At 50.2% G+C, this 25,151-nt stretch overlaps 1 protein-coding gene across 3 annotated transcripts in view; it reads left to right on the forward strand.

Annotated features, from left to right (window-relative positions):
- unm_sa1614 (un-named sa1614) overlaps positions 1-25,151 on the forward strand; it is a 319,542-nt gene that overhangs the window by 286,936 nt on the left and 7,455 nt on the right. For all 3 annotated transcript variants that reach the window (XM_038803728.1, XM_038803726.1, XM_038803727.1), the window contains 2 exons: positions 5,674-5,732; positions 12,340-12,518. In XM_038803728.1, coding sequence (XP_038659656.1) covers positions 5,674-5,732; positions 12,340-12,518 — 238 coding nt within the window. The remainder of the gene's footprint in view (positions 1-5,673; positions 5,733-12,339; positions 12,519-25,151) is intronic.

Raw genomic sequence — 25,151 nt, forward strand, 5'->3', positions numbered from 1 at the left:
CCAGGGACTTGGAGGGGGTGTCAGCAACATTGAGTGCCTGCAGGTGCAGTTGGAGGAGTTCAACCACCTGCAGGGGCAGGAGGCGGTGCCGACCATGCATGCTACCCAAACCGACACCGCATGGGTGGTGTCCACGGTGGAGGCCATAGAATACGAAACTATCGGCCATGGTCAGGGTGTTCAAGACCTAAGGCACTCTGTGGGCGGTGGCTGAGGCACAGGACAGAACAGCCATGTCAAAGGCGTCCATGTACCAGGTCCACATGGACGTTGCTGCGGCACTCCAGAGTGTGGCCCAGTTAAAACGGGCCATGGTTGCGTCGTAAGCAGTGGCCTGGAGCTGGTAGACCTGGGCCAGTCCCAGAGGGACGTGGCACAGTCTCTGTGCTTCATGGCTGCGAGCTAGGAAATCCTGGTTGAGGACTGGCAGCGCCTGCTGACAGTGGAACCCTCTGAGCTCGCTCTGGCCCTCCCCTTTTCCAAGGACTAGCCTGGGGGCCATCATGCACCCTAAGGGAGAAGGAGATGATGGGGCCCGTGCTGTTAACACCCATAGTGGGTGTGCCGGCACACCACAGCACCTCTGAGTCCCCTCAACCTATTCCTAGCGTATCCAATGGGAAGCGGGCGGAACAGGCTTCCCTGTTTGGGCTGTGCCACCCAAAGCGCTCCAGAGGACATTTGCAAAAAGTGAAGGAAAAGGGGGTACCCAGAAAACTGCCTCGACTCCTGATGTACCGCCTGGGGGACCACCTAAAAGGAGCATTAAGGCTTGTAAGGTTAGAAAGTTAGACACCAGTTAGGTTGGCATGGGTGTAGTACATAGGATAGTGTTAGGGGCTAGGACACAGGTGTTGTACATAACACTGTCACCAATAAACACATGTTCAACGACATTCCAAACTGCCATGGCCCTTTGTCTGCAGGGTGCCAGGGGAGACCTGGGCTGGCTGCAGAAGGTATGCTGGGTGGGAATAGGTGCGGGGGGGTCAAATCTGTGTGGGAGCCAGTGATGTGGGATGGGGATGTTGGAGGGCAGCAGGGGTCAGGGCAGTCAGGGGTACCCCCAGGGGCCGCCCTCAGAGGAGGCAGGAGCCTTGGTCAGAGATGCGGGGACGCTGTGTGATAGGGCCTACCCAGTGTGTGACCCATCACGGCTCACCACTTTCCACCCCAAGTTCTGTGGGCCTTTGTGATGGATTGGCTAGCACACATGCAGGGATCATGCAGGGAGGACAGTGGAATGTGATATCTGGGTGGCAGTCAGACTTTGTGGAGCAGCAGAGCTCACCATGGAGCGAATCATCACCATCCTCCACCCCGTGGATTCGACCCGCTGATACTGCCGACCCAGGGTCAACACCCTGTAGTGTAGCTGGTAGGAAGCTCGGAAGGGAGGTGGGAGTGCTGGGGTGTGGGGAATGGATGGGATGGTTGAACTGCCAGTGGCCAGGCTCCCTGGAGGCAATCAAGTTGTTCCATGCGCGGCAGTCCTGACGCACACATTGTGCGGCCTCCAGTGCCTGCCCAAGCCATAAGGGCTGATTTAGTACAGTGGGCTAAACAGCTGAACAAGGCCAGCAGCGCGGGTTCAATTCCTGTACCAGCCTCCCTGAACAGGCGCCGGAATGTGGCGACTAGGGGCTTTTCACAGTAACTACATTGAAGCCTACTTGTGACAATAAGCGATTATTATTATTATGTTCATTCTGGCCATCCGCCACATCGTCCTTGTTGGACGAGATATGCCATTCCTCCACCTGCTCCTCCAGCATGTTGTCCCGCTGTTGTACGATGTTGTGGGTGTTGCAGGAGGCCACCACAACATGGGAGACTCTCCGAGAGCTGTATTGGAGGGCCCAGGAGCCAGCATCTTACCCAGGTGTGCATCTTGAAGGTGTAAGTCACCGTTGGGTGTGCCAGGACAGAAGTATCATGCACACTGCCTGGATAGCGGCCGCAGACGTGCATAATGTGGAGCCGGTACTCAAATACCAACTGCTCTTTGAGGGAGCAGAATCCCTTTCGATTGATGAAGGGCACCCCCTAATGTGCCGGTACCCTTAGGAGCATGCATCCCGACGATCGCCCCCTGGACCTGGGGCATGCCAGCAATTGCATAATTCAGGGCAACCGTCACCTTGATGGCCACCAGGAGCAGGTGTCCTCCCCCATAACCCGCGGTTAAAAATGGGTGCATGATCCAGCACAGGCGTCGCACGGGTCTCCCTGCTCAGTCGCAGTCATCAGCTACATGCCAGGTCTGGCAGGTCCTCGCACGACAGGCGCTATCGGAATACACGAGGCCTGTTGCAGTGCCTCCTTACCACCTCCTCCTCAGCCTGCTGGCCGGCTGCTCTCCAGCCTCACCAGCTGGGCCCTGCTCCTCTGTGGCAGGCTCCTGTTCTGTGGAGTACTCCCTAAGTATCTCCTGTCTCTGCAGCCTCACCGCAGATGTCAACCAGTCCCGGCACCCCCCCCCCCCCCCCCCCCCCCCCCCTGGGCCATACCCCGAATCTCCTCAGGCCATACCCCAAAACTCTTCTAGCCGCAACGTGCCCCTGGCACCACCGGTGCCGATGTTCATCACTGTGTGTGGTGGGGGGGGGGAGCTACCCTGTCGCCGACCCCTGCCAAAATACAGCCTGTCCCACACCCACCTGTATGGTCTACTGTGGGTGCCCTCCTTGGGTGGGCCGAGTGCTATCCCTTCAGCAGGTTGCTACCTGGTAGTAGGGGACCACTGGGTGCCACCGACCAGCACGATGGCTGGTGGCATGTATTCGGGCAGGGATTGCAGACATGGTTGGGCGAGGGATGGGCACCTGTTAGGACAGTAGCTGTAGAGCGCTGTGGGTCCTGTGTGCGACTCATGGGTTGTGCCTACATGCCTGGGTGCAGGTGGTGGAGCAGGAGCGCAGAGGGCAGGTAGGGCTTGGTGCTGACTGTGTTCCTGTGGGGTGGGCTTGCTGATGATGCCACTAGTGGGGGCATCTGCCCTGGAGGGACAGTGGCAAGGGCCATGGTGCATGTGTCCACTGTTCGGGCTGCGCTCTGCAAAACCCGCCCAATCCTCCTGGAGTGAGTCAGTGCCTCGGATTGGTGCACTGAGGGGTGGTGCCAACATTTGGTGGGTCAATGGCCGCACTGGACCATACCCATCCCATTGATGGTTGGCTGGGGTCTGAGGGATCCTGGGGATCAGGGGAAGGTGGGCACCCATACGGCCGGTGGCGCTCTGCACATTTACAGGTCACAGTGGGCAGTCAGTGGAGTGCGCAGTCAGATAGCTGCCTTGCAGGCTACAGAAATCGCAGTCCGTACCTGGACACCCCAGTCCCGGGGGAGACCCCAGGCCCACGGCTCTTCTCCTGGTTGCCCCGCGCTACTCCCCCACCATGGCAGATGCCCTGCCACCCCTCCCCTCCCAGCCAACTGCACCACTGGCAACCCACGGTTGTGCCTGTTGAAACATGTCTTACCTCCTCTCTCACCCTCAGCAGCCACGATGCCCAGTTCCCATTTTAAATAATAAGAATAATACAAATGAACCATGCAGGTGTCTCTTCTGCCTGCCAGAGGCAGATCATCACAGGAGACCGGAAACTACTGGGTCAGGCCCGTTAATGATATGTTAAAGACTGTCACTATACAATTTGCGTGCCCATGTCGGCGTGGGTGTGGAACGCATACACGCCACTATCGAGACGCCGGAGCATGGTGTTCCGTTTGGCTCCGGCGGCAACCTCGATTTTTGGCTGGCGCACGAATCTATGCCCAGTCACAATTCTGGCATCGCTGGACGGAGAATCGTACCCTTAGTCTCCCAAATGGAAAATCCTGCCCACTATTTTTATAGGCATAGAACAAAGAACAATACAGCACAGGAACAGGCCCTTCGACCCTCCAAGCCTGTACCGGTCATGATACCAACCTTTGCGAAAACCCTCCGCACATCCTTGTGCCATATACCTCTATACCCATCCTATCCATGTGTTTGTCAAGATGCCTTTTGAATGCCGTTAATATATCTGCTTCCACAACCTCCCCTGGCAACGTGTTCCAGGCACTCACCACCCTCTGAGTCAAAAAACCTGCCTCGCACACCTCCTCTAAACTTTCCCCACATACCTTAAACTTGTACCCTCTGGTGACTGACCCCTCCACCCTGGAAAAGAGTGCCACTCTATCCATGCCCCATATAATTCTGTAGACCTCTATCGGGTCACCCCTCAACCTCCGTCTTTCTAATTAAAACATCCGAGTCTATTCAACCTCTCCACATAGCTAACACCCTCCAGACCAGGCAACATCCTGGTAAACCTCCTCTGCACCCTCTCCAAAGCCTCCACATCCTTCTGGTAGTGTGGCGACCAGATTCCAAGTGTAGCCTTACCAAGGTTCTATACAACTGTAACATGACTTGCCAGTTTTTATATTTGATGCCCCGTCCAATGAAGGCGAGCATTCCGTATGCTTTCTTGACTACCTTGTCCACTTGTGTTGCCACCTTTAAAGATCTGTGGACCTGCACACCCAGATCTCTCTGACTTTCTATATTCCTAAGAGTTTTACCATTTACAGTATATTTCCCCTCTGTTAGACCTACCAAAAAGCATCTTATACTTTAAAATTACAGAAAAGAACGGTCCACTTTTATATTTAGCATACAATGCACTCTCCCCGGAATTACATTCTTTATAGCAAACAGTCCATTGTCACTTCCAGCTTTCAATGGGTTCATTCTTTCCCGTTTCACCAAACAGTAATTTTGAGTAACTATCTCAGGCACTTCCCTCAGTTTTTGGAGAGTTTCCCAAATCCACTACCAGAAGTATAACCAACTCTGATGATTCTTCTTTCCCCTAGCCATGCCAGAACCAATCTCCTGGATTGTTTAGATGGCTGCATCTAATAAACTAAAGACCATCTCCATCCTGCTTCCAGTTTCGGTAGATTGTAAAGAATCTGCAGCCTCTACTCTCTGCCGATCATGCCGAATGGTGTTCCTTTCCTCCCTCATTTTTCTCTTCCACCCCAAAAACCTGAAGCCAGCATGTCTATAGGTATGAGAATGTCCCACCCTGCTCAGCTAGTCATGTGACTAAGCCAGGCTTGTTGTCAGGCAGAATTCAGAATCGTCACATGACCCCCCCCCCCCCCTTCATTTGAACCTAAATTTAAAGACTCAGTCCACAATATAATAGTCATTTGTAATTAAAATTTAAACTATTACTAGTCTAGAAACATAACCATTCTTCTACACAACCCCCCCCCCCCCCCCCCCCCCCCCCTGCTGGCACACCGGTCACTCGAGGCCAGATTCATGTCAGACCTTTCTGGGCAGCTTTCTTCAAGGTTAGCCACAAGTAACATTGTTCTGTAGCTGACCACAAAATCCAGGTTATTGTCTGTATTTATTTGGGATTTAATTTCAAGATTGCGTATTTGATTTCTTCGCTGTACTGGTTGGGGAAGGTTGGACTTTGTAAAGTTCTGAAAGTTGTGCAATTTTCAACACATTTCTTTAACAGACTACAATTTACAATCTAGAGATATTTACAAACGTGAAGGAATTTTTTTTTATTTTCTTATTTAAAATCCACAACTGTAAAAAAAATTGATAATATTTCCTTCATTCCATTAAATTATTTTTCCCTATTTGAATTTCAGCATAGTGTCTCCAAAATCATTACCTGGCCTTCATTCTCTCCCAGAATTACCAGAGACAGGTAAGAAAAACACCACATCGCTAAATGTCAAGCTTTACAGAAGTACCTTAGTACCATGTCCATACACTTGAGTAACATTGCTCAATGGTCTTCAGTTTATACACTGCTTATATTCCACAACTTAGAAATTTGTCTCTCTATTCTGCAGTGCGTCTATTCTGCAATGCTTCCATCTTAGATCTTATTTAAGAAATTATTTTTAGAGAAGGAAAAGTTGCTGGCAGTTTGTTGTTTCACACCTTCCTTTATACCTTCAAAGTAGTGTAGATAAGTTTACTTGACATCCTTTATAATTAGGAAATTATATATATCATGGATGACAGTGAACTTTCACCCTCTGCTTAGAAAGGTTCTGCAGCCCTCCGACAATGGAGATGATTGAACCTTTTTAATTTATGAGGAAAAGTACAGCGTGTCAACATTAAGTATCAGACTAGCCACAATCTTATTTAATGGCAGAGCAGGCTCAAGGGGCTGAATGGCCTACTCCTGCTCTTTGTTCATATCTACTATTCAACTGTTGGGGCATGGCATCCAAACCTAATCTTGGGCATGATTCAGCGACCGTGTTACGCCCTGCGCAGATCAGGGCGTGCCGGGTGAATAGTGGCAGAGGGCAAAATCAAGGTTTTCACCAAGCGCAAAACATTTAACGATTCACCCGGCCCGCTCCCGATGGCGAGTTCCGGGTCTCGCCCCTAATGGCAAGATTATCATTAACTCTCATTTGCATTCATTTCAATCTCATTTACGAGATTAACGAGCAGCTTCCTGAGAATTACCTGACTCCGTAATGGGAAGTCAAGTTGTTTAGTACTCCTTTTCAAAAACCTGAAGCAGGTACAATGGCTCCTATGGGGAAGTGAGGAGGTGAGGATCCCGGGGTGGGAAGCCCTAACGGATTCCTGGTCCATCTCCATCTCCAATTCCTTCCGGATAAAACAATGTTTGCTGGGGTCAATTCCATGGAGGCTGCCCTCGCGTTGCTTGTGGCAGCCGAGGTGGGCAAACACTGTACAGGTCAGCAGCGGCAACGCACGTGCAGGGGTCTGCCGCACATCCTGAAGACCCGGCAGCCCACCAGGCTGCAGAGGGACCCAGAAGGGGAGGCCAGCGATGGCCCACGGTGTACAGGTGCTATTGGTCACTCAGTGAGCTAATGAACACCATGTGCCACAGACGACTCCATTTCAACAGAGAGACAGTATAGCACCTCGTGGAGGAAGACACTGCTCCAAACAGGGGCTGTTTAGCACAGGGCTAAATCGCTGGCTTTGAATGCAGACCAAGCAGGCCAGCAGCACGGTTCTATTCCCGTAACAGCCTCCCCAAACAGGTGCCGGAATGTGGCGACTAGGGGCTTTTCACAGTAACTTAATTTGAAGCCTACTCGTGACAATAAGCGATTTTCATTTCATTTCATTTCAAGTGGCCGTGAAGTTCACTGCAGCCTTAAATTTTCAACACACCAGGTCATTCCAGGGCTTGACTGGGGACCTCTGTGACATATCGCAATGTTCCACCACGGGGAGTTGACAGATGCTCTGTATGCCCGGGCATCAGACTATATCACCTTCAACCTGAACCAGGCCCACCAAGATGCCCAGGCAGCAGAATATGCTGCCGTCACTGGAATGCCCCAGATCTTGGGGGTGATCGCATGCATGTCACCCTGCGAGCACCATGACATCAGGGAATGCCTTCTATTAACAGAAAGAGGTTCCACTCCCTGAGCGTTCAGATAGTGTGTGACCACTGCCTCCAAATCATGCACGTGCATGACCGCTACCCTGGGAGCATGCATAACGGCTACATCCTGGGGCACTCAGAGGTCCACGATGTCTTCGAGGACCACCCCAGGATGACGGGTTGGCACGTGGGGAACAAGGGATGCCCACTGAGGTCATGGCTGATGACGCCAGTACGGAGGGGCCTGAGACCGAGACAGAGACCCAATACAATAAGGCCCACATTGCAGCCCCTGCTGTTATTGAGCGGTGCTTGGGCTGCTGAAAATGCAGTTCCTATGCCTTGACCACACTGGCGGTACCTTGCAGTGCGCACCCCCCCCCCCCCCCCCCCAAGGGTCCCTGCTTTAAAATTTACCTGTGCCCTACCTTGATCTTGGACCACATCAAAAGTAGTTAAGTGCTTTTTGCAGAGAAAGAAAGGAAGTGAGAGCACCAACAGCTTTTTATGTGGTCCAACAACTTTCAATTATTGCGAGATGTTTATGAACAATGTAGTTAGTTTCACAGCAGGGTGCTTGAGATCCATTCAAGCATGAAGTGAAATTAAATTCAACAATCCAGACAGCTGGCTGTGTGCAAACTGTCAATCACAGCCTAATGAAATGGAACCCATTTAGAAAACTAATTTCACGTTGATGTGAAGGTTTTGCAGATCAAGGAACTGAGGGTGATTAATTGCAGCTCAACTGATGTGGTTTTTGCTTTCTAGGAATTTGCAACTGCTGGTTCTCTGCCTGAGGCAGCAGGTATAGGATACAGGTGAGCTTTGAAGCACTGATTCTTTACGCCATCTCTGCCTGGAGTGCTCTCTCGCTTCCAGACAGGGGTCTCTGTAATGAGCAGGATTTGCATTGTTGGGGGAAGAGGTCATCCAATGGACTTTGGGGGCAACACCCTTAAAGAGTTACCCCCTTGGCGCCAGGGCCACATTGGAAAATATCTGCACCAATTCCCACTTACATGAATCCCGGCCTAGAGAACTGGAGAATCAGGTAGGCTTGGCGAATCCGGTGCCCTCATTTGACTCATTCACATTCTACTGTTGCGGGGCACAAATCTCGATACCACCGCCAGTGGGGAAACAGAGCACCGGAACGGAATTGGACCCCTGTTTTTTTGACGACACTGGATTCCCCGCCGATTTGGGAACTCTGCTTCTGGTGGTGGGATACGGACAATCCAGCTCAGTATGTTGGCCTTCATTGCAAAAGAACTTGAGTTCAGAGGAAAGATGTCTCACTGCAGCTGTACAGGGCCTTGGTGAGACCACCCCTGGAATATTGTGTGCTGTTTTGGTCTCCTTAACAAAGAAAGGAAAAAAAGCAGAACTGTGGTGTTGAGATAGGGAAACAATCATGATCATCTTGAATGGAGGAGCAGGCTCGAAAGGCCGAATGGCCTACTCCTGTTTTGTATGTTTCTATGTACACCTTGGAGATTAAATCAGCCATCCATGTGTTGCCAATAAAAGGCTCTCACAAAGATCTGTCCTCAAACTGACTGTCTTCAATGTAAATATCAGTGATTTCTCTCCCACAAAGTTATAGCTGTTCGCACATGCTACAACTTGGCCCTGATTGTCCAGGCTGAAGAACTTCAAGACATTGAGAAAACACTTACTAAAGATCTATATTCTGTTGAAGCATACAAATGGAGACTTTGACCAAACACTGCCAAGACAGTTGTTTCACGTGAACAACTCAAAGGCCAGGAAAAACTTCATGTCCAATGTGGCCAACCACTCACCCACGATCAAATGCCAAATGCCTTGCTGTCATTCTTAGCCATACTTTGACTGACTGGAAACATCTCCAGAACAGAAGAGCACAAGGTCAAGATGAGAGTGAATTGCGTATGGAAACTGACGTACTACCTGGTGCAACAGAGGCAACTGCACACTGCTTCACTCACCTTGTTCTACCCAACAGCAGAGTACAGCTCAACCTGGTCCAGAAACCATCACAGTGGTAAATATTCATCTCCAGAAAGTCATGAGGATTATTTCTGTGACATGGAGTGAGATAGTACATATTAAAACTCATATCTGAAGAGAAAAATATTCCTCAAAGGTACCACCGACTAACAGCTAAAGAAGCACTCCCATTTATACAGGACGTAGAAAAAACACCTACTCTTCTTTAGTGAGTATTTTCTTAATGTCCTGAAGTTTTAAAGCCTGAAAAAGCAGCCCCACCTCTCGATGATGCACCTCTTGGCTGATTGCAAACATCACCAACCTTAACATGGTAACTAGCCCGAGTGATTTCAACCTTCTGTGGAAACTGGACAACCCTGAAGTGCGTGAGGACAGGGCAGGAAAGATGTAGGCACCTTCTCCACAAGTTGAATGAGAGGAACAGCTCAAATTGTGACTGGTCACCCAGGTCATACTATCGCCCATATACTGAACCTCAGCTGTAAGAGATATATTCCTGGTAGCATAACAACCATTCACACTGCACCAGCTGAAGCTGTTGAATAGATTGTTAACCTTGACATCAAACTATAACTGATCCTCAGCCATACAAATAAAACAAAAGCTGTAATGTTTTAAAAAATTAAATTAAATTGTCCACCTGCCCCTTGTTGTCAGCATGGTTTTGTGAAGGGTAGGTCATGCCTCACAAACCTTATCGAGTTCTTTGAGAAGGTGACTGAACAGGTAGACGAGGGTAGAGCAGTTGATGTGGTGTATATGGATTTCAGTAAAGCGTTTGATAAGGTTCCCCACGGTCGGCTATTGCAGAAAATACGGAGGCTGGGGATTGAGGGTGATTTAGAGATGTGGATCAGAAATTGGCTAGTTGAAAGAAGACAGAGAGTGGTAGTTGATGGGAAATGTTCAGAATGGAGTTCAGTTACGAGTGGCGTACCACAAGGATCTGTTCTGGGGCCGTTGCTGTTTGTCATTTTTATAAATGACCTAGAGGAGGGCGCAGAAGGATGGGTGAGTAAATTTGCAGACGACACTAAAGTCGGTGGAGTTGTAGACAGTGCGGAAGGATGTTGCAGGTTACAGAGGGACATAGATAAGCTGCAGAGCTGGGCTGAGAGGTGGCAAATGGAGTTTAATGTGGAGAAGTGTGAGGTGATTCACTTTGGAAAGAATAACAGGAATGCGGAATATTTGGCTAATGGTAAAATTCTTGGTAGTGTGGATGAGCAGAGGGATCTCGGTGTCCATGTACATAGATCCCTGAAAGTTGCCACCCAGGTTGATAGGGTTGTGAAGAAGGCCTATGGTGTGTTGGCCTTTATTGGTAGAGGGATTGAGTTCCGGAGCCATGAGGTCATGTTGCAGTTGTACAAAACTCTAGTACGGCCGCATTTGGAGTATTGCGTACAGTTCTGGTCGCCTCATTATAGGAAGGACGTGGAAGCCTTGGAACGGGTGCAGAGGAGATTTACCAGGATGTTGCCTGGTATGGAGGGAAAATCTTATGAGGAAAGGCTGATGGACTTGAGGTTGTTTTCGTTAGAGAGAAGAAGGTTAAGAGGTGACTTAATAGAGGCATACAAAATGATCAGAGGGTTAGATAGGGTGGACAGCGAGAGCCTTCTCCCGCGGATGGAGGTGGCTAGCACGAGGGGACATAGCCTTAAATTGAGGGGTAATAGATATAGGACAGAGGTCAGAGGTGGGTTTTTTACGCAAAGAGTGGTGAGGCCGTGGAATGCCCTACCTGCAACAGTAGTGAACTCGCCAACATTGAGGGCATTTAAAAATTTATTGGATAAGCATATGGATGATAAGGGCATAGTGTAGGTTAGATGGCCTTTAGTTTTTTTCCATGTCGGTGCAACATCGAGGGCCGAAGGGCCTGTACTGCGCTGTATCGTTCTATGTTCTATGTTGTTGTCTGCATCTTCACATAATCTTAACCATTCATGTTCCTAGTCACGTAATCTCGGAGGGCCTCTTAATGAATGGCCCACCTACCGTCCATAATTAGATGACAAGCTTGTTTTCCTCGACTTTTAACTGGTTCAAGCCTTGAAAATTGCAGTGGACGTACCTAAAGCATACTGTGTTAGGTCAGGACATGAAACCAGCTCCCATATACAGTTCCCAATCCCTGGTTAAAAATTTAGCCCCATCTTACTCAGCACTGAGAAATGAAAGCTGGTTTGTGAGGTTCAGAACCACACTGGGTACTACATTTAAATAGTGGGAGGTTCAGAACCACACTGGGTGCTACATTTAAATAGTGGGAGATTCAGAACCACACTGGGTGCTACATTTAAATAGTGGGAGGTTCAGAACCACACTGGGTGCTACATTTAAATAGTGGGAGATTCAGAACCACACTGGGTGCTACATTTAAATAGTGGGAGATTCAGAACCACACTGGGTGCTACATTTAAATAGTGGGAGATTCAGAACCACACTGGGTGCTACATTTAAATAGTGGGAGATTCAGAACCACACTAGTGGCGTGTGCTGCGGTGGCAGGGATAGCCCACCATTGGCTGGCAGTAGGATCTTCTTGTCCTGCCATTGTCAATGGTGCTTCCTATTGCTCATACCCCCCCCCCCACCACTGAGGAACATGTGGCAGGGAGGTTGCCATTGACAGGACCAGAAAATCCTGCCAGCGGGACCGGCTAGAAAATACCGTCCATTGAACCTTCCGACAGCCTAAATGGGAATTATTCACGCCGATTTTTTTAGGAGTATGGACAGATTACAGAGTACTTTGCATTTGGTACTTTTACTTGTATTTGACCTCCATTCTTAGGCTGCAAATATAGATTTTAGCCAATAATCTGTTGCCTCTGTTAAAAAATTGAAAGCATTGTACAAGTAAATCATTTCTTTATTAGATTGTGATCTCTTTGACTGCATTACTTTCTAGTGATTCAGAAGCAACCTGAGCAAATCTACTCCATCCCCAAAAAATCTCAAAATGTTCCACAGGCCAGCCAGGGGTCACTGTGGCCCATTACTTCACCTTTCAGGTCTTCCTTTGCTGAACCAAATGATACGTATGCTGTGCCTGGAAACCCAATACCTCTTCCCCGGAAAATGAATGTGGTAAGAAATTAACACTGTTTTTAGCAAATAGAAATACACAATTAGCAGACAGGCCCTCTGATAGTTTGTTAAAATATTGAATGTTTGAGGATTAATGAATCAGATGATTGAAATAAGCGTCAAATAGGGTGAAATGTGTATCAGAATTGAACAGGAATGGGTGAGAATATTAAATATTTCTTGTTAAGTATTAATTACAGTAAACCCTATTAAAAGCAGCAGACCACAGCTAGAACAAGTTGCCACAGTTCTGAGCACCATTGAGTTCTACAACATTCAGCAACAATTTAATTATATAATTTTAGTATATTGCTGAACGCTACTCCTGGTTCATCAGCCTGTAACCAAGGAGGTTATTTTGGTGAAGACAGACACTTGGGTGTTGTACTAACAAGACATGTCTGTTTGAAAGTCTGGATTTAGCACGCAATTTTAGGCCTAATAACTGGTTCAGAACCTCACATTATTTGAACTTGCCTGAAGTTGTTAAAACAGGTACTCGCAGATCTAGTATTGAAACAATGATTGGGAGCAATTCTTCTGGGAAGGTATATGTGGGATCTATGCACCCATCAAAGTGTGGGGTTCAAATGCTGATGCATAACAAAGAAACATAGAAAATAGGAGCAGGACGAGGCCATTCGGCCTTTCGAGCATGCTTCACCATTCATTAGGTTCATGATTGATCATCCAACTCAATAGCCTGATCCCGCTTCCCCCCCCCCCCCCCCCCCCCCCCCCATATCCTTCCATCCCCTTCGCTCGAAGTGCTATATCTAATTGCTTCTTGAAAACATGCAATGTTTTGGCATCAACTATTTCCTGTGGTATTAAATTCCACAGGCCGACCACTCTCTGGGTGAAGAAATGTTTCCTCATCTCTGTCCTAAATGGTGTACTGCGTATCCTCAGACTGGTTCTGGACACACCCACCATCAGAATATCCTTCCTGCATCTATCCTGTCAGAATTTTATAGATTTCTATGAGATCCCCCCCTCATTCTTCTGAACTCCAACGAATACAATCCTAACCAATTCACCTCGCCTCATATGTCAGTCCCGCCATCCCAGGATACAGTCTGGTAAACCTTAGCTGTACTCCCTCTATAGCAAGAACATCCTTCCTCAGATAAGGAGACGAAAACTGCACACAATATTCCCGGTGTGGCTTCACCAAGGCCCTGTATAATTGCAGCAAGACATCCCTGCTCCTGTACTCAAATCTTCTCGCCGTGAAGGCAACATATCTTCTTTACCGCCTGATGGATCTCGAACAAAGAACAAAAAAAAGTACAGCACAGGAACAGACCCTTCGGCCCTCCAAGCCTGTGCCGATCACAATGCCCTAACTAAAAACAAAACCTTCTGCCCTTACTTAGTCCATATCCCTCTATTTCCTCCCTATTTATGTACCCATCCAGATACCTCTTAAATGTTGCTAATGTGCCTGCTTCCACCACATCCTCTGGCAGCACGTTCTAGGCATCCAGCTATCCTGCACATCTCCCTTAAACGTTCCCCCTCTCACCTTGAACCTGTGCCTCCTTGTAATTGACACTTCCACCCTTGGAAAAAGCCTCTGACTATCCTGCATGCTTACCTTCAATGACTGGTATACGAGGACACCCAGGTCTCGTTGCACATTCCCCTCTCCTAATTTATGGTCATTCAGATAATAGTCTACCTCCTCGTTTTTGCTGCCAAAGTGGATAACCTCACATTTCGTAAAATTATACTGCATCTGCCATTCATTTGCCCACTCACTCAACTTGTCCAAATCACACTGAAGGATCTCTGTATTCTCCTCACAGCTCACCCTCCTACCCAACTTGGTGTCATCTGCAAATTTGGAGATATTACATTTTGTTCCCTAATCTAAATCATTCATATATATTAATAGCTGGGGTCCTAGCCCCGATCCCTGCGGTACCCCACCAGTCACTGCCTGCCAATTTGAAAAAGACCCGTTAATTCCTACTCTTTGATTCCTGTCAGCCATCCATTCTCTTCCATCTCTAACGACAAGTTTCAGGATGGCTAAAGACTAAGGTTAGAGGGAGCACAGATTTATAGAGGTGGGACAGGAAGTCCTGTTGGACTTTACCAAAGGAGATCCAGAGGAGGAGAGGCTTTAGAAGATCACTCAGTGAAACTTGCTGGGCACTAGTTGAGGTGGGGCCCTCCTGTTGGGGCACTCGATAGTGTGCTGAGGGAACCCATCTGTGGGAATGACCAACCACATGGCAACTGTGGCGCCAACCTTCATTACCCTCCCTGATTGCTGGTATCTGGCTGCCTAGTCGTGGTTTCCCCAATCAATCTCAACTTTCTTTGAGGGTGCCCGCCCCTGGATTCTGATTGGACTGGCAGTTCTCGAGGGCGGTAAGAATGGTGGACTTGGACTTCCAGTTGCGGTGATGCGGAGCTAAGCCGCACGTTCGGTAGCTCCCACTATTTTTGGTCTTTCGGGCTCTTTTAAGGGCCCGCAGCGTTGCTGGTTGGACTTTTCCCCGGGTGGGAACACATCCACTGTGCTTATCTGCCGGTGGATGGACTGGACCAGGAGCGGAGCGGTCAAAAAATCAGCTTTGGAGCAGAGAAAGGTGCGAGGCAGGAAAAACAAGATGGCGGCAAGCAGGGAACCGGCAGCGCGGCAGCAGTGGGCGCAGGAGATGCTCCATCGCTGCTTCAGAGAGCTGAAGGCTGAGATCCTGGAACCGTTTAAGGCCTCGCTGGACAAGCTCATGGCGACTCAGGCGGCTCAGGGTGCGGAGATCCGAGAGCTACAGCAAAAGGCCTCGGAGAGCGAGGACGAACTCCTGGGCCTGGCAGTAAAGGTGGAGTCGCACGAGGCGCTTCACAAGAAATGGCTGGCAAGGATGGAGGAGATGGAGAACCACTCCCGTCGGAAGAACCTGCGGATTCTGGGCCTCCCAGAGGGGCTGGAAAGTTCCGATTTGGGGGTCTACATGGTTGTGATGCTGAACTCGTTAATGGGCGCGGGGTCGTTCCAAGGACCCTTGTTGCTGGAGGGGGCCCATCGAGTGCTGTTGAGGAAGCCCAGGCCGAACGAGCCGCCTAGGGCGGTGCTGGTCCGCTTTCACCGCTTCGTTGACCGTGAGTGCGTGCTGAGATGGGCGAAGAAGGAAAGGAGCAGCAGGTGGGAGAACACAGAGATCAAGATCTATCCGGACTGGAGCGCGGAGGTGGCGAAGAGAAGGGCTGGTTTCAATCGGGCGAAGGGAGTGCTTCACAGGAAGGGGGTGAAGTTTGGCCAGCTACAGCCGGCTCGCCTCTGGGTCACTTACAAGTACCGCCAACTCTACTTTGATTCTCCGGAGGTGGTCTGGGCCTTTGTCCAGGCAGAGAAGTTGGACTCGAACTGAGGACTGGGGGGCTGGGGAATGATGTACATAGCCCGGAGGCTCTGTCCTCCTTGGTATCCTTTTGTTTTTATTGGCTGTGTTTGATGTTGCCTTTTTGCTGTTCTGCTTTTTCGCTTTTTGGGGCTGTTATTTATTTATTGGGGTGCTTTTTCGTTTTTTCACTGGTGGAGGGTTGGGGAGCTGTTCGCGGTCCCACTGGGTCATGTGCCCGTCTTTTTCCCGCGTGTTGGATCGGGGGGGGGCGGGGTTTGGGATAGAAGCGCGGGCTTTCTTCCCGCGCTGGAGGAGTAAGGGGCGGGGTCGGCACTGGGAGGGGGGAATGGTGGTTGTGTTGCATCGGGGGGGGGGGGGGGGGGTTGCCGGGATGGCGGGGTCAGCAGGAGTCGGCTGACTTACGGAAGTACAATGGTAGGGGTTACGCAGCTGGGGGGGGGGGGCCTAGCTTGGATCCCCAGATTCGGCTGGTCACATGGAACGTGAGGGGACTGAATGGACCGGTGAAGCGGTCCCGGGTCTTGGCACACCTGAAGGTGCTGGGAGCGGACGTGGCTATGCTCCAGGAGATGCACCTTAAGGTGGCGGATCAGGTGAGGCTGAGAAGAGGCTGGGTGGGGTAGGTGTTTCACTCGGGGCTTGATGCGAAGAATCGAGGGGTGGCGATCTTAGTTGGCAAGAGCTTGTCGTTTGTTGCATCGAATGTGGTGGCGGACAGTGCAGGTAGATACGTAATGGTGAGTGGTAGACTTCAGGGGGAGCGGGTGGTTCTGGTCAATGTGTACGCCCCCAACTGGGACGATGCGGGCTTCATGCGGCGAATGTTGAGCCGGATCCCGGACCTGGAGATGGGGGGTTTGATCTTAGGAGGGGACTTTAATACTGTGTTGGATCCGGCTCTGGATCATTCGAAGTCTAGGACGGGTAAGAGGCCGGCGGCGGCCTCGGTGCTGAGGGGGTTCATGGATCAGATGGGAGGGGTAGACCCTTGGAGGTTTTTGAAGCCAGGGATAGGGAGTTCTCCTATTTCTCCCATGTCCACAAGGCTTATTCCCAGATTGACATTTTTGTTCTCAGCCGGGCGCTAATCCCGAGAGTGGTAGGAGCGGAGTATTTGGCGATAGCCATATCTGACCATGCTCCGCATTCGGTGGACCTGGAGCTGGGGGAGGGGAAGGATCAGCGCCCGCTGTGGAGGTTAGGTGTGGGGCTTCTGGCAGAGGAGGAAGTATGTGGGGGGGTCCTTATGGGTATAGAGGGGTATCTGGAAGCCAACGATAACGGGGAGGTGCAAGTTGGGGTGGTTTGGGAAGCGCTGAAGGCAGTGGTTAGAGGGGAGCTGATATCCATTCGGGCGCACAGAGAGAGGGGGGAGAGGGAGAGGCTGGTGGAAGAAATGGTAAGGGTGGACAGGAGGTATGCGGATGTCCCGGAGGAGAGGCTTATGAGGAAGCGTCGCAGTCTCCAAGCGGAGTTTGATATACTGACCACCCGGAAGGCGGAGGCGCAGTGGAGGAGGGCGCAGGGGGCGGTATATCAGTATGGGGAGAAGGCAAGTCGGATGCTGGTCCACCAGCTCCGGAAGCGGGAGGCAGCGGGACAGATAGGGGGAGTCACAGATGCAGGAGGGAACTAGGTGCGGAGTGGCAGGGACATTAATGGGGTGTTCAGATCCTTTTACGAGGGGCTGTACCGGGCGGTGCCCCCTAGGGAGGTGGGCGGGATGGACCTCTTTCTGGATAAGCTGGAGTTCCCAAGAGTAGAGGATGAGCGGGTGGAGGGTCTGGGGGCCCAAATTGAGCTGGAGGAGCTGATGGAGACGCTGGGGAGCATGCAGACAGGGAAAGCACCGGGGCCTGACGGGTTCCCGGTTGAGTTTTATAAGAAGTTTTCAGATCTGCTGGGCCCGCTGCTTGTGAGGACCCTGAATGAGGCGAGGGAAGGGGGGGCTCTGCCCCCGACAATGTCAAGAGCAATAATCTCACTGATCCTGAAGCGGATAAGGACCCCCTCCAGTGTGGGTCTTACAGGCCAATTTCGCTCCTCAACGTGGATGCAAAGTTGTTGGCTAAGGTACTGTCCAGAAGGGTGGAAAATGTGGCCCCGATGGTTATCCATGAGGACCAAACGGGGTTTGTGAAGGGGAGGCAGCTGAATGTCAATGTACGGCGGCTTCTTAATGTTATGATGATGGCGTCAGCGGCTGGGGAGGCGGAAATAGTAGCATCGATGGATGCGGAGAAAGCGTTGACAGGGTGGAGTGGAGCTACCTATGGGAAGTGCTGAGCAGGTTTGGGTTTGGTGAGGGATTCATCAGCTGGGTGAGGTTGCTGTATAGCTCCCCGGTAGCGAGTGTGGTGACGAATGGGAGGAGGTCAGAGGACTTTCGGCTTTCCCGGGGGACGAGGCAGGGGTGGCCCTTGTCTCCCCTGCTTTTCGCGTTAGCGATTGAGCCCTTGGCCATGGCGCTGAGGGATTTGAAGAACTGGAGGGGGGTTGTGCGGGGGTGGGGGGGGGGAGCACCGGTTAGCACTGTATGCAGATGATTTACTGTTGTACATCGCGGATCCGGCGGCGGCGAATGCCAGAAGTGTTGAAGATACTTGGGGAGTTTGGGGACTTTTCGGGCTACAAGCTCAAAGTGGGGAAGAGTGAGCTGTTTGTGCTGCACCTGGGCAACCAGGAGAGGGTGATAGAAGAGCTCCCGTTGAAGAGGGCGGAAAGGAGCTTCAAATATCTTGGGGTCCAGATAGCTAGGAGCTGGGAGGCCCTGCACAGGCTAAACTTTTCGAGCATGGTGGAACAGATGGAGGAGGAGTTCGGGAGGTGGGACGCGCTGCCACTCTCTTTGGCGGGTAGGGTCCAGTCAGTTAAGATGACGGTGCTTCCGAGGTTTCTTTTTCTTTTCCAGTGCCACCCCATACTGATTCCTAAGGCTTTTTTAAAGAGGGTTAATAAAAGTATTCTGGGGTTCGTGTGGGCGCGGAAGACCCCGAGAGTGAGGAGGGTATTCCTGGAGCGAAGAAGGGAGGCAGGCGGTTTGGCGTTGCCCAACCTGTGTGGGTATTACTGGGCTGCGAACGTGGCAATGATTCGCAGGTGGGTAATGGAGGGGGAGGGTGCCGCATGGAAGAGGTTGGAGGTGGCGTCCTGTGTGGGTACGAGTTTGGAGACATTGGTGATGGAGCTCCCACTCCCCCGGCAAGATATTCCACGAGTCCGGTAGTCGTGGAGTCCCTCAAAATTTGGGGGCAGTGGAGGCGGCATAGGGGGGAAGTGAAGGCCTCAGTGTGGGCTCCGATACGGGGCAATCACCGGTTTGCACCAGGGAGAATAGATGGTGGGTTTTTGAGGTGGCATAGGGCAGGCATCAGGCGGATGGGGGACCTTTTCCTCGATGGGAAGTTTGCGACTTTAGAGGAGTTGAAGGGGAAGTGGGGCCTTCCCCCTGGGAATGCTTTCAGGTATATGTAGATTAGGGCATTTGTTAAGTGGCAGGTGGCGGATTTCCCGCTGCTGCCGCCTAGTGGGGTGCGGGATAGGGTGCTCTCGGGGACCTGGGTCGGTGAGGGTAGGATCTCGGCAATTTATCAGATGATGCAGGAAGAGGAGGAGGCCTCGGTGGAAGAGCTGAAAGCAAAGTGGGAGGAAGAGCTAGGGGACGAGATCGACGATGGGACGTGGGCGGATGCCCTGGGGAGGGTGAACTCGTCCTCGTCTTGCGCACGGCACAGCTTAATTCAGCTGTAGGGGCAGCATAGGGCGCACATGACGGGGGCCAGGATGAGCCGGTTCTTTGGGGAAGAGGACAGGTGTGGGAGGTGTTTGGGAGGCCCGGCGAATCACACCCACATGTTCTGGGCAGGTTGGAGGGGTTTTGGAAGGGGGTGGCGTGGACTTTGTCCAAGGTGGTCGGGTCCAGGGTGGAGCCGGGCTGGGGGCTCGCGATCTTTGGGGTAGCATCGGAGCCGGGAGTGCAGGAGGTGAGAGAGGCCGGTACCCTGGCCTTTGCGTCTCTAATAGCCCGGCGTAGGATTCTCTTGCAGTGGAGGGACGCAAAGCCCCCGAGCCCGGAGGCCTGAATCAATGACATGGCCGGGTTCATCAGGCTGGAGAAGGTTAAGTTTGCCCTGAGGGGGTCGGTACAAGGGTTCTTCCGGTGGTGGCAGCCCTTTCTCGATTTCCTGGCGGAGGGTTAGACGGTGGTCAATCTCAGCAGCAGCCCGGGGGGTGGGTAAGGGGGGGTGGGTTCGGGGTTTGTTAAGGGGGTTTGTTTTTGCGACGGTGTGTTTGCTATTTTCTTCTTTTTTGTAATGTCATTAAGTTATTAATTTGTTGCTTTGTACTGGGGGGGGGGGGGGGGGGGGGGGATTTCTCTTTCTGTTTAGTTCTACACCTTGTTTTCTTCACTGTTGGGAGAAAATTTGTTGTTGAAAAATTTGAATTTAAATTATTTTTTAAAACAAGAATGGTGGATTGTTAATTGTCTGCCGGCAGCAATCTGCTACTCCAGGTCACCTCCCCTCAGGGGACTGTTTTACCGGCAAAATCCAGACAAAGTGTTGCAGAAATTCTTCCGATCTGTTTCAGAGCTCCCTTTCAAACTTCATCAGTGTGAACAATGAAAGGTGAATATGCCTTATTTACTCTTGCGTAGCTACTGGCTGTTCAGAGAGAGAATTTGGTCGAAGCCTATTCACCAAAATGCCATGTGGCCTTTTAAATTGAGCACTAGCTGAAATTTAAGTGGCAATTCACGATCACTAGCGGTCCATTTCCAATGGGCGCACTTCAATAACTTTACCAAATGGTACTATGCGCTAAACATGAACTAAACCAGCATTTCAGCTCAAAACCCCCCAATCTTGGTTCTCTAGCAGGCTCTTTAACTCCTAAAGAAACTCACAGAAATCATCCAGCAAATATATACAGCATATATAAACGGAAGCTAGTGATTCGAAACAACCCTGTTGGACTTTAACCTGGTGTTGTAAGACTTCTTACTGTGCTCACCCCAGTCCAACGGCAGCATCTCCACATCATTTATATTCCTAGTGAGCTTTCTCCTTTGCACGACACATTTATCTTTCTGTCAATCTTTTCTGTCCTTTGTACTCTACCCAGTCTTCTGACCAGCCACCTGTCTTTGCACAGTTTTTTGCTTTTTCTCGAAGTTTGATAATGCCTCTAACTTTTTAAGTTGACCATGGAAGATGTGTCCTCCTCTTGGAATTCAGTTGGAATGTATCTATTCTGTGTATTCTGAAATATTTCTTTAGATGTCTGTTACTGCATCTTTATTGGCCCATCCCTTAACCTAATTTCCCAGTTCACTTTCACTAGCTTTACTTTCTTACTCACATATTTTCCCTTATTTTACGTTTAAAATACCAGCCTTGGACCCACTCTTCTCACCTTCAAACTGAATGTAAAATTATCATATTGTGATCACTGCTATCCAGGTACCTTGTGGGTATCTCGGGAGGGACTAAGGCTAAGGGGAGTAAATCCCAGCAGAAAATTCGGAGTGGAAGCCATAAGGAGGTCATGCATTATTTTTGGCATGGTCAGCAGCTCCTGCAGCCAAACAGGTGCCACATGTCATGTTCTGCACTCTTTCAGACCCCACCAGCATGGCCGAGAGTGGGTTTTGACACCTGAGAAGCCCAAAACCACCTTATATTCTGCCCAGGCGCGTGCCATGGGGAGGTCATTCTATAGTCGCCTCACAGCAACCAAAGTAACACTGTAGGCAGCAGTATGGGTTGAGGTGACCACAAAGACCGGCCAGCCAGCATGCCGATTTTCAGATAGCATTCTGCCATTTTAGGGAGGCAAGTTTGCGATTCATGAGGATTAGGATTCTTGTATGGATACCAATTGGGGTTTTTCAGGCAACCACCAGTTTCTCGATACAATAGGGCTAGTTCAACAGCCAGGAAGTGGGCACCCAGTGGCAGACTGGGATGCCAGTGCTCCAGGCAGGCATTCAGGCCCTCCATGCCTGCCCAGGTGCGGGTACAGTCAAAAGTGGCCATGTAGAGGGATTATTGCCCCCACCCCAACATAGACGCATACACAGTAGTAACCGGGCTGCTTTTTCTACCTTATAGTTACATTTTTATGAATGTTTGGGTGAGAGCACCTGCATGTTGAAGCTCCCTCGCACTTACTTACCCTTTACCCCAGCCTGCAGCTCCTCTCAAACTGGAAGATCTCTGAATGGCTCTCCAGCTTTGAGACACTGCCCACCACCATTATTGATATGCAAACTGTCTCCATGCTAATTCAGGGTGTCCCCTGATCCAAATCCCAATGAGTGACTCCTGTTTCCCACTCCCAAAGTGAACATTCAGCCCGTCGAGTTGAATTTGATTCTTGCAGTCTGAATATTAACAGTGTACCTTATTTTCCAAAATGCTAAATAATAATAATCTTTATCATTGTCATAAATGGGCTTACATTAACACTGCAATGAAGTTACTGTTAAAATTCCTGAGTCACCACACTCCAGCGCCTGTTCGGATACACAGAGGGAGAATTCAGAATGTCCAATTCACCTAACAGCACGTCTTTCGGGACTTGTGGGAGGAAACTGGAGCACCCGGAGGAAGCTCACACAGACACTGGGAGAACGTGCAAACTCCACACAGACAGTGACCCAAGCCGGGAATTGAACCTGGGACCCTGGTGCCGTGAAGCAACAGTGCTAATCACTGTGCTACCATGCCGCCCTGTTAAGTTAAACATACAGATAGTAGAGTTTAACCTATATTCTCACAATTTCAGCTCATAGGGATCTCGCAAGGCGTAGTGAGTCGAGTAAATCTCGCAAGAGACCTCTCACAAGATTTACCAGCACAGGAAAAAGAGCGAAAACATCCTGCACCTTTTCTTTCATTCACTATGGCTCTCTCGGGAGTCACTGGTTTAACACCTAAATGCTAATAAATATTTCCCAGGGCATCTAGGAGGATTGTGCTGATTATGCTGTTTAGGGCTAAGTAATCAAAAACATCAGGCTCCAGCACAGAGAAGGTTGATGATGAGCCAGCATACTCCTGGATAGCCAGTGATTCCATTCCTACCAGAAATCCAGGTAATGAGTTGTAATTATCCTTGTAGAGATTTTTGCATCATTTATTATCCAAGCCCCAAACACTTGGCCCTCAGGTTCAAAACACAAATGAAATCACTACCAGCTACTTCAACATAGTTTTGGTATATCAGGGCAGAGTTTGGAGACTGCTGATGAAATCCAGACTGCTGTCTGCTCTTATCTGGTCTGTGGTGCTCCATTTTTAAACCTGAACTCGAATTCATGGAGTTTACTACATGGGACAAGGAGATTTTCAAACATATTTGGTAAAAATAATAATACAAATTATTCAATAAACAATGAAAAAAATGTAGTTTAGATATATTTAATCAATTCTAATGATAGCTAATCAAACTGAAATCTTAATTCTGTTTCTCTCCCACAGATGCTGCTTTACCTGCTCTGTTTTTCCAGTATTTTCTGTTTTTATTTCAAATTTCCAGCACCTGCAGTTCTTTGTTTATGGGTTAAATATCTGTCGAGTCAAACGTATGAAAGGTACGTCAGGGTCAGTGTCTGAGTTGATTAATAAGGGGATCATGGGTTATTGGGAGAAGGCAGGAGAATGGAGATGAGAAACATATCAGCCATGAATGAATGGTGCAGCAAACCTGATGGGCCGAATGGTCTAATTCTGCTCCTTTGTCTTTTGGTATATGATGTGTGCAATATAATAGCGATAGATTTTTGTTAGTTAAGGATATCACGAGACATGGGTAAAAGATGGGTTAATAGAGTAGAGGTACAAGTCAGCCAGGATCTAATAGAATGGGCTTGAGAAAATGGACTCCTCCTTGTGGTGATAAATATGCATGTGAATATCAATGTATATAGTTATCGGTACGACCTCCAACCAGCAGGTGACGACAGAGATCCACCATGTGACTGGAGGTATTCGGTAGTTGGTAGTAAGTCGTACAATGAGGTTGTCGCACTAAAAGTAGCTCCAGGAGAATTCACTGAAATAATTTATTTTGTTACCTACCAATCAAAGAACTAGATGTTGGCAGCACGGTAGCATAAGTGGATAGCACAAGTTTGTGGGCAGCATGGTAGCACAAGTGGATAGCATTGTGGCTTCACAGCGCCAGGGTCCCAGGTTCGATTGCCTGCTGGGTCACTGTCTGTGCAGAGTCTGCACGTTCTCCCCGTGTCTGGGTGGGTTTCCTCCGGATACTCCAGTTTCCTCCCACAGTCCAAAGACGTGCAGGTTAGTTGGATTGGCCATGATAAATTTCCCTTGGTGACCAAAAGTAAAGGTTAGATGGGGTTATTGGGTTACGGGGATAGGGTGGAAGTGAGGGCTTAAGTGGGTCGGTGACTCGATGGGCAGCATGGCCTCCTTCTACACTGTGGGTGCGATTCTCCGCTCCCCATGCCGGGTTGGAGAATCGCGGGAGGCCCCCCCAACAAATTTCATGCCCCCCCTGGCGCCCCCGCGATTCTCCTCCCCTCCTCCCCCCCCCGGCTCGGAAGAATCGCCGCTCTCCATTTTTCACTGCGAACGGCCTGCCGTTCGCGGCCGTTTCACGACGACGGCAAACGCACCTGGTCGCTGCCGTCATGAAACGGGAGTGAGAAGCCCGTTTGGGGCTTGTAGGTGGCCTAGCAAGGAAAGAGCACCACGACTGTGCTCGGGAGGGGACTGGCCTGCGATCGGTGCCCACCGATCGTCGGACCGGCATCCAAATCGGACGCACTATTTCCCCTCCGCCGCCCCGCAAGATCAAGCCGCCACGTCTTGCGGGGCGGCTGAGGGGAAAGACGGCCACCGCGCATGCGCGGGTTCGTGCCGTCAGCGTCATGACGTCAGCCGCGCATGCGCGGGTTGGAGCCGGCCAACCTGCGCATGCGTGGCTGACGTCATTAGGCGCGCCGGCCGCATCATTCTTGGTGCGACGTCCCCGCGGCTGAGAGTTACGGAGCACCGCTCCTAGCCCCGCCGGGAGGGGAGAATAGGGGGCGAGGAGCGGCCTCCGATGTCGTCGTGAAACTCGGCCAAGTTCACGATGGCCCTCCCGATTTTTCCCGGGAGCGGAGAATTCCGCGCTGTATGTTTTACGTTCTGTGTGCATCTGTATTACGACCACAACACAGAAGATAACACACCTGTTCCTATTTTAATCATTCCTTGATTTGGTGAGTGTGTAGGAA

This window comes from Scyliorhinus canicula, chromosome 7, assembly GCF_902713615.1.
Source record: "Scyliorhinus canicula chromosome 7, sScyCan1.1, whole genome shotgun sequence".
Classification (NCBI taxonomy): Eukaryota; Metazoa; Chordata; class Chondrichthyes; order Carcharhiniformes; family Scyliorhinidae; genus Scyliorhinus; species Scyliorhinus canicula.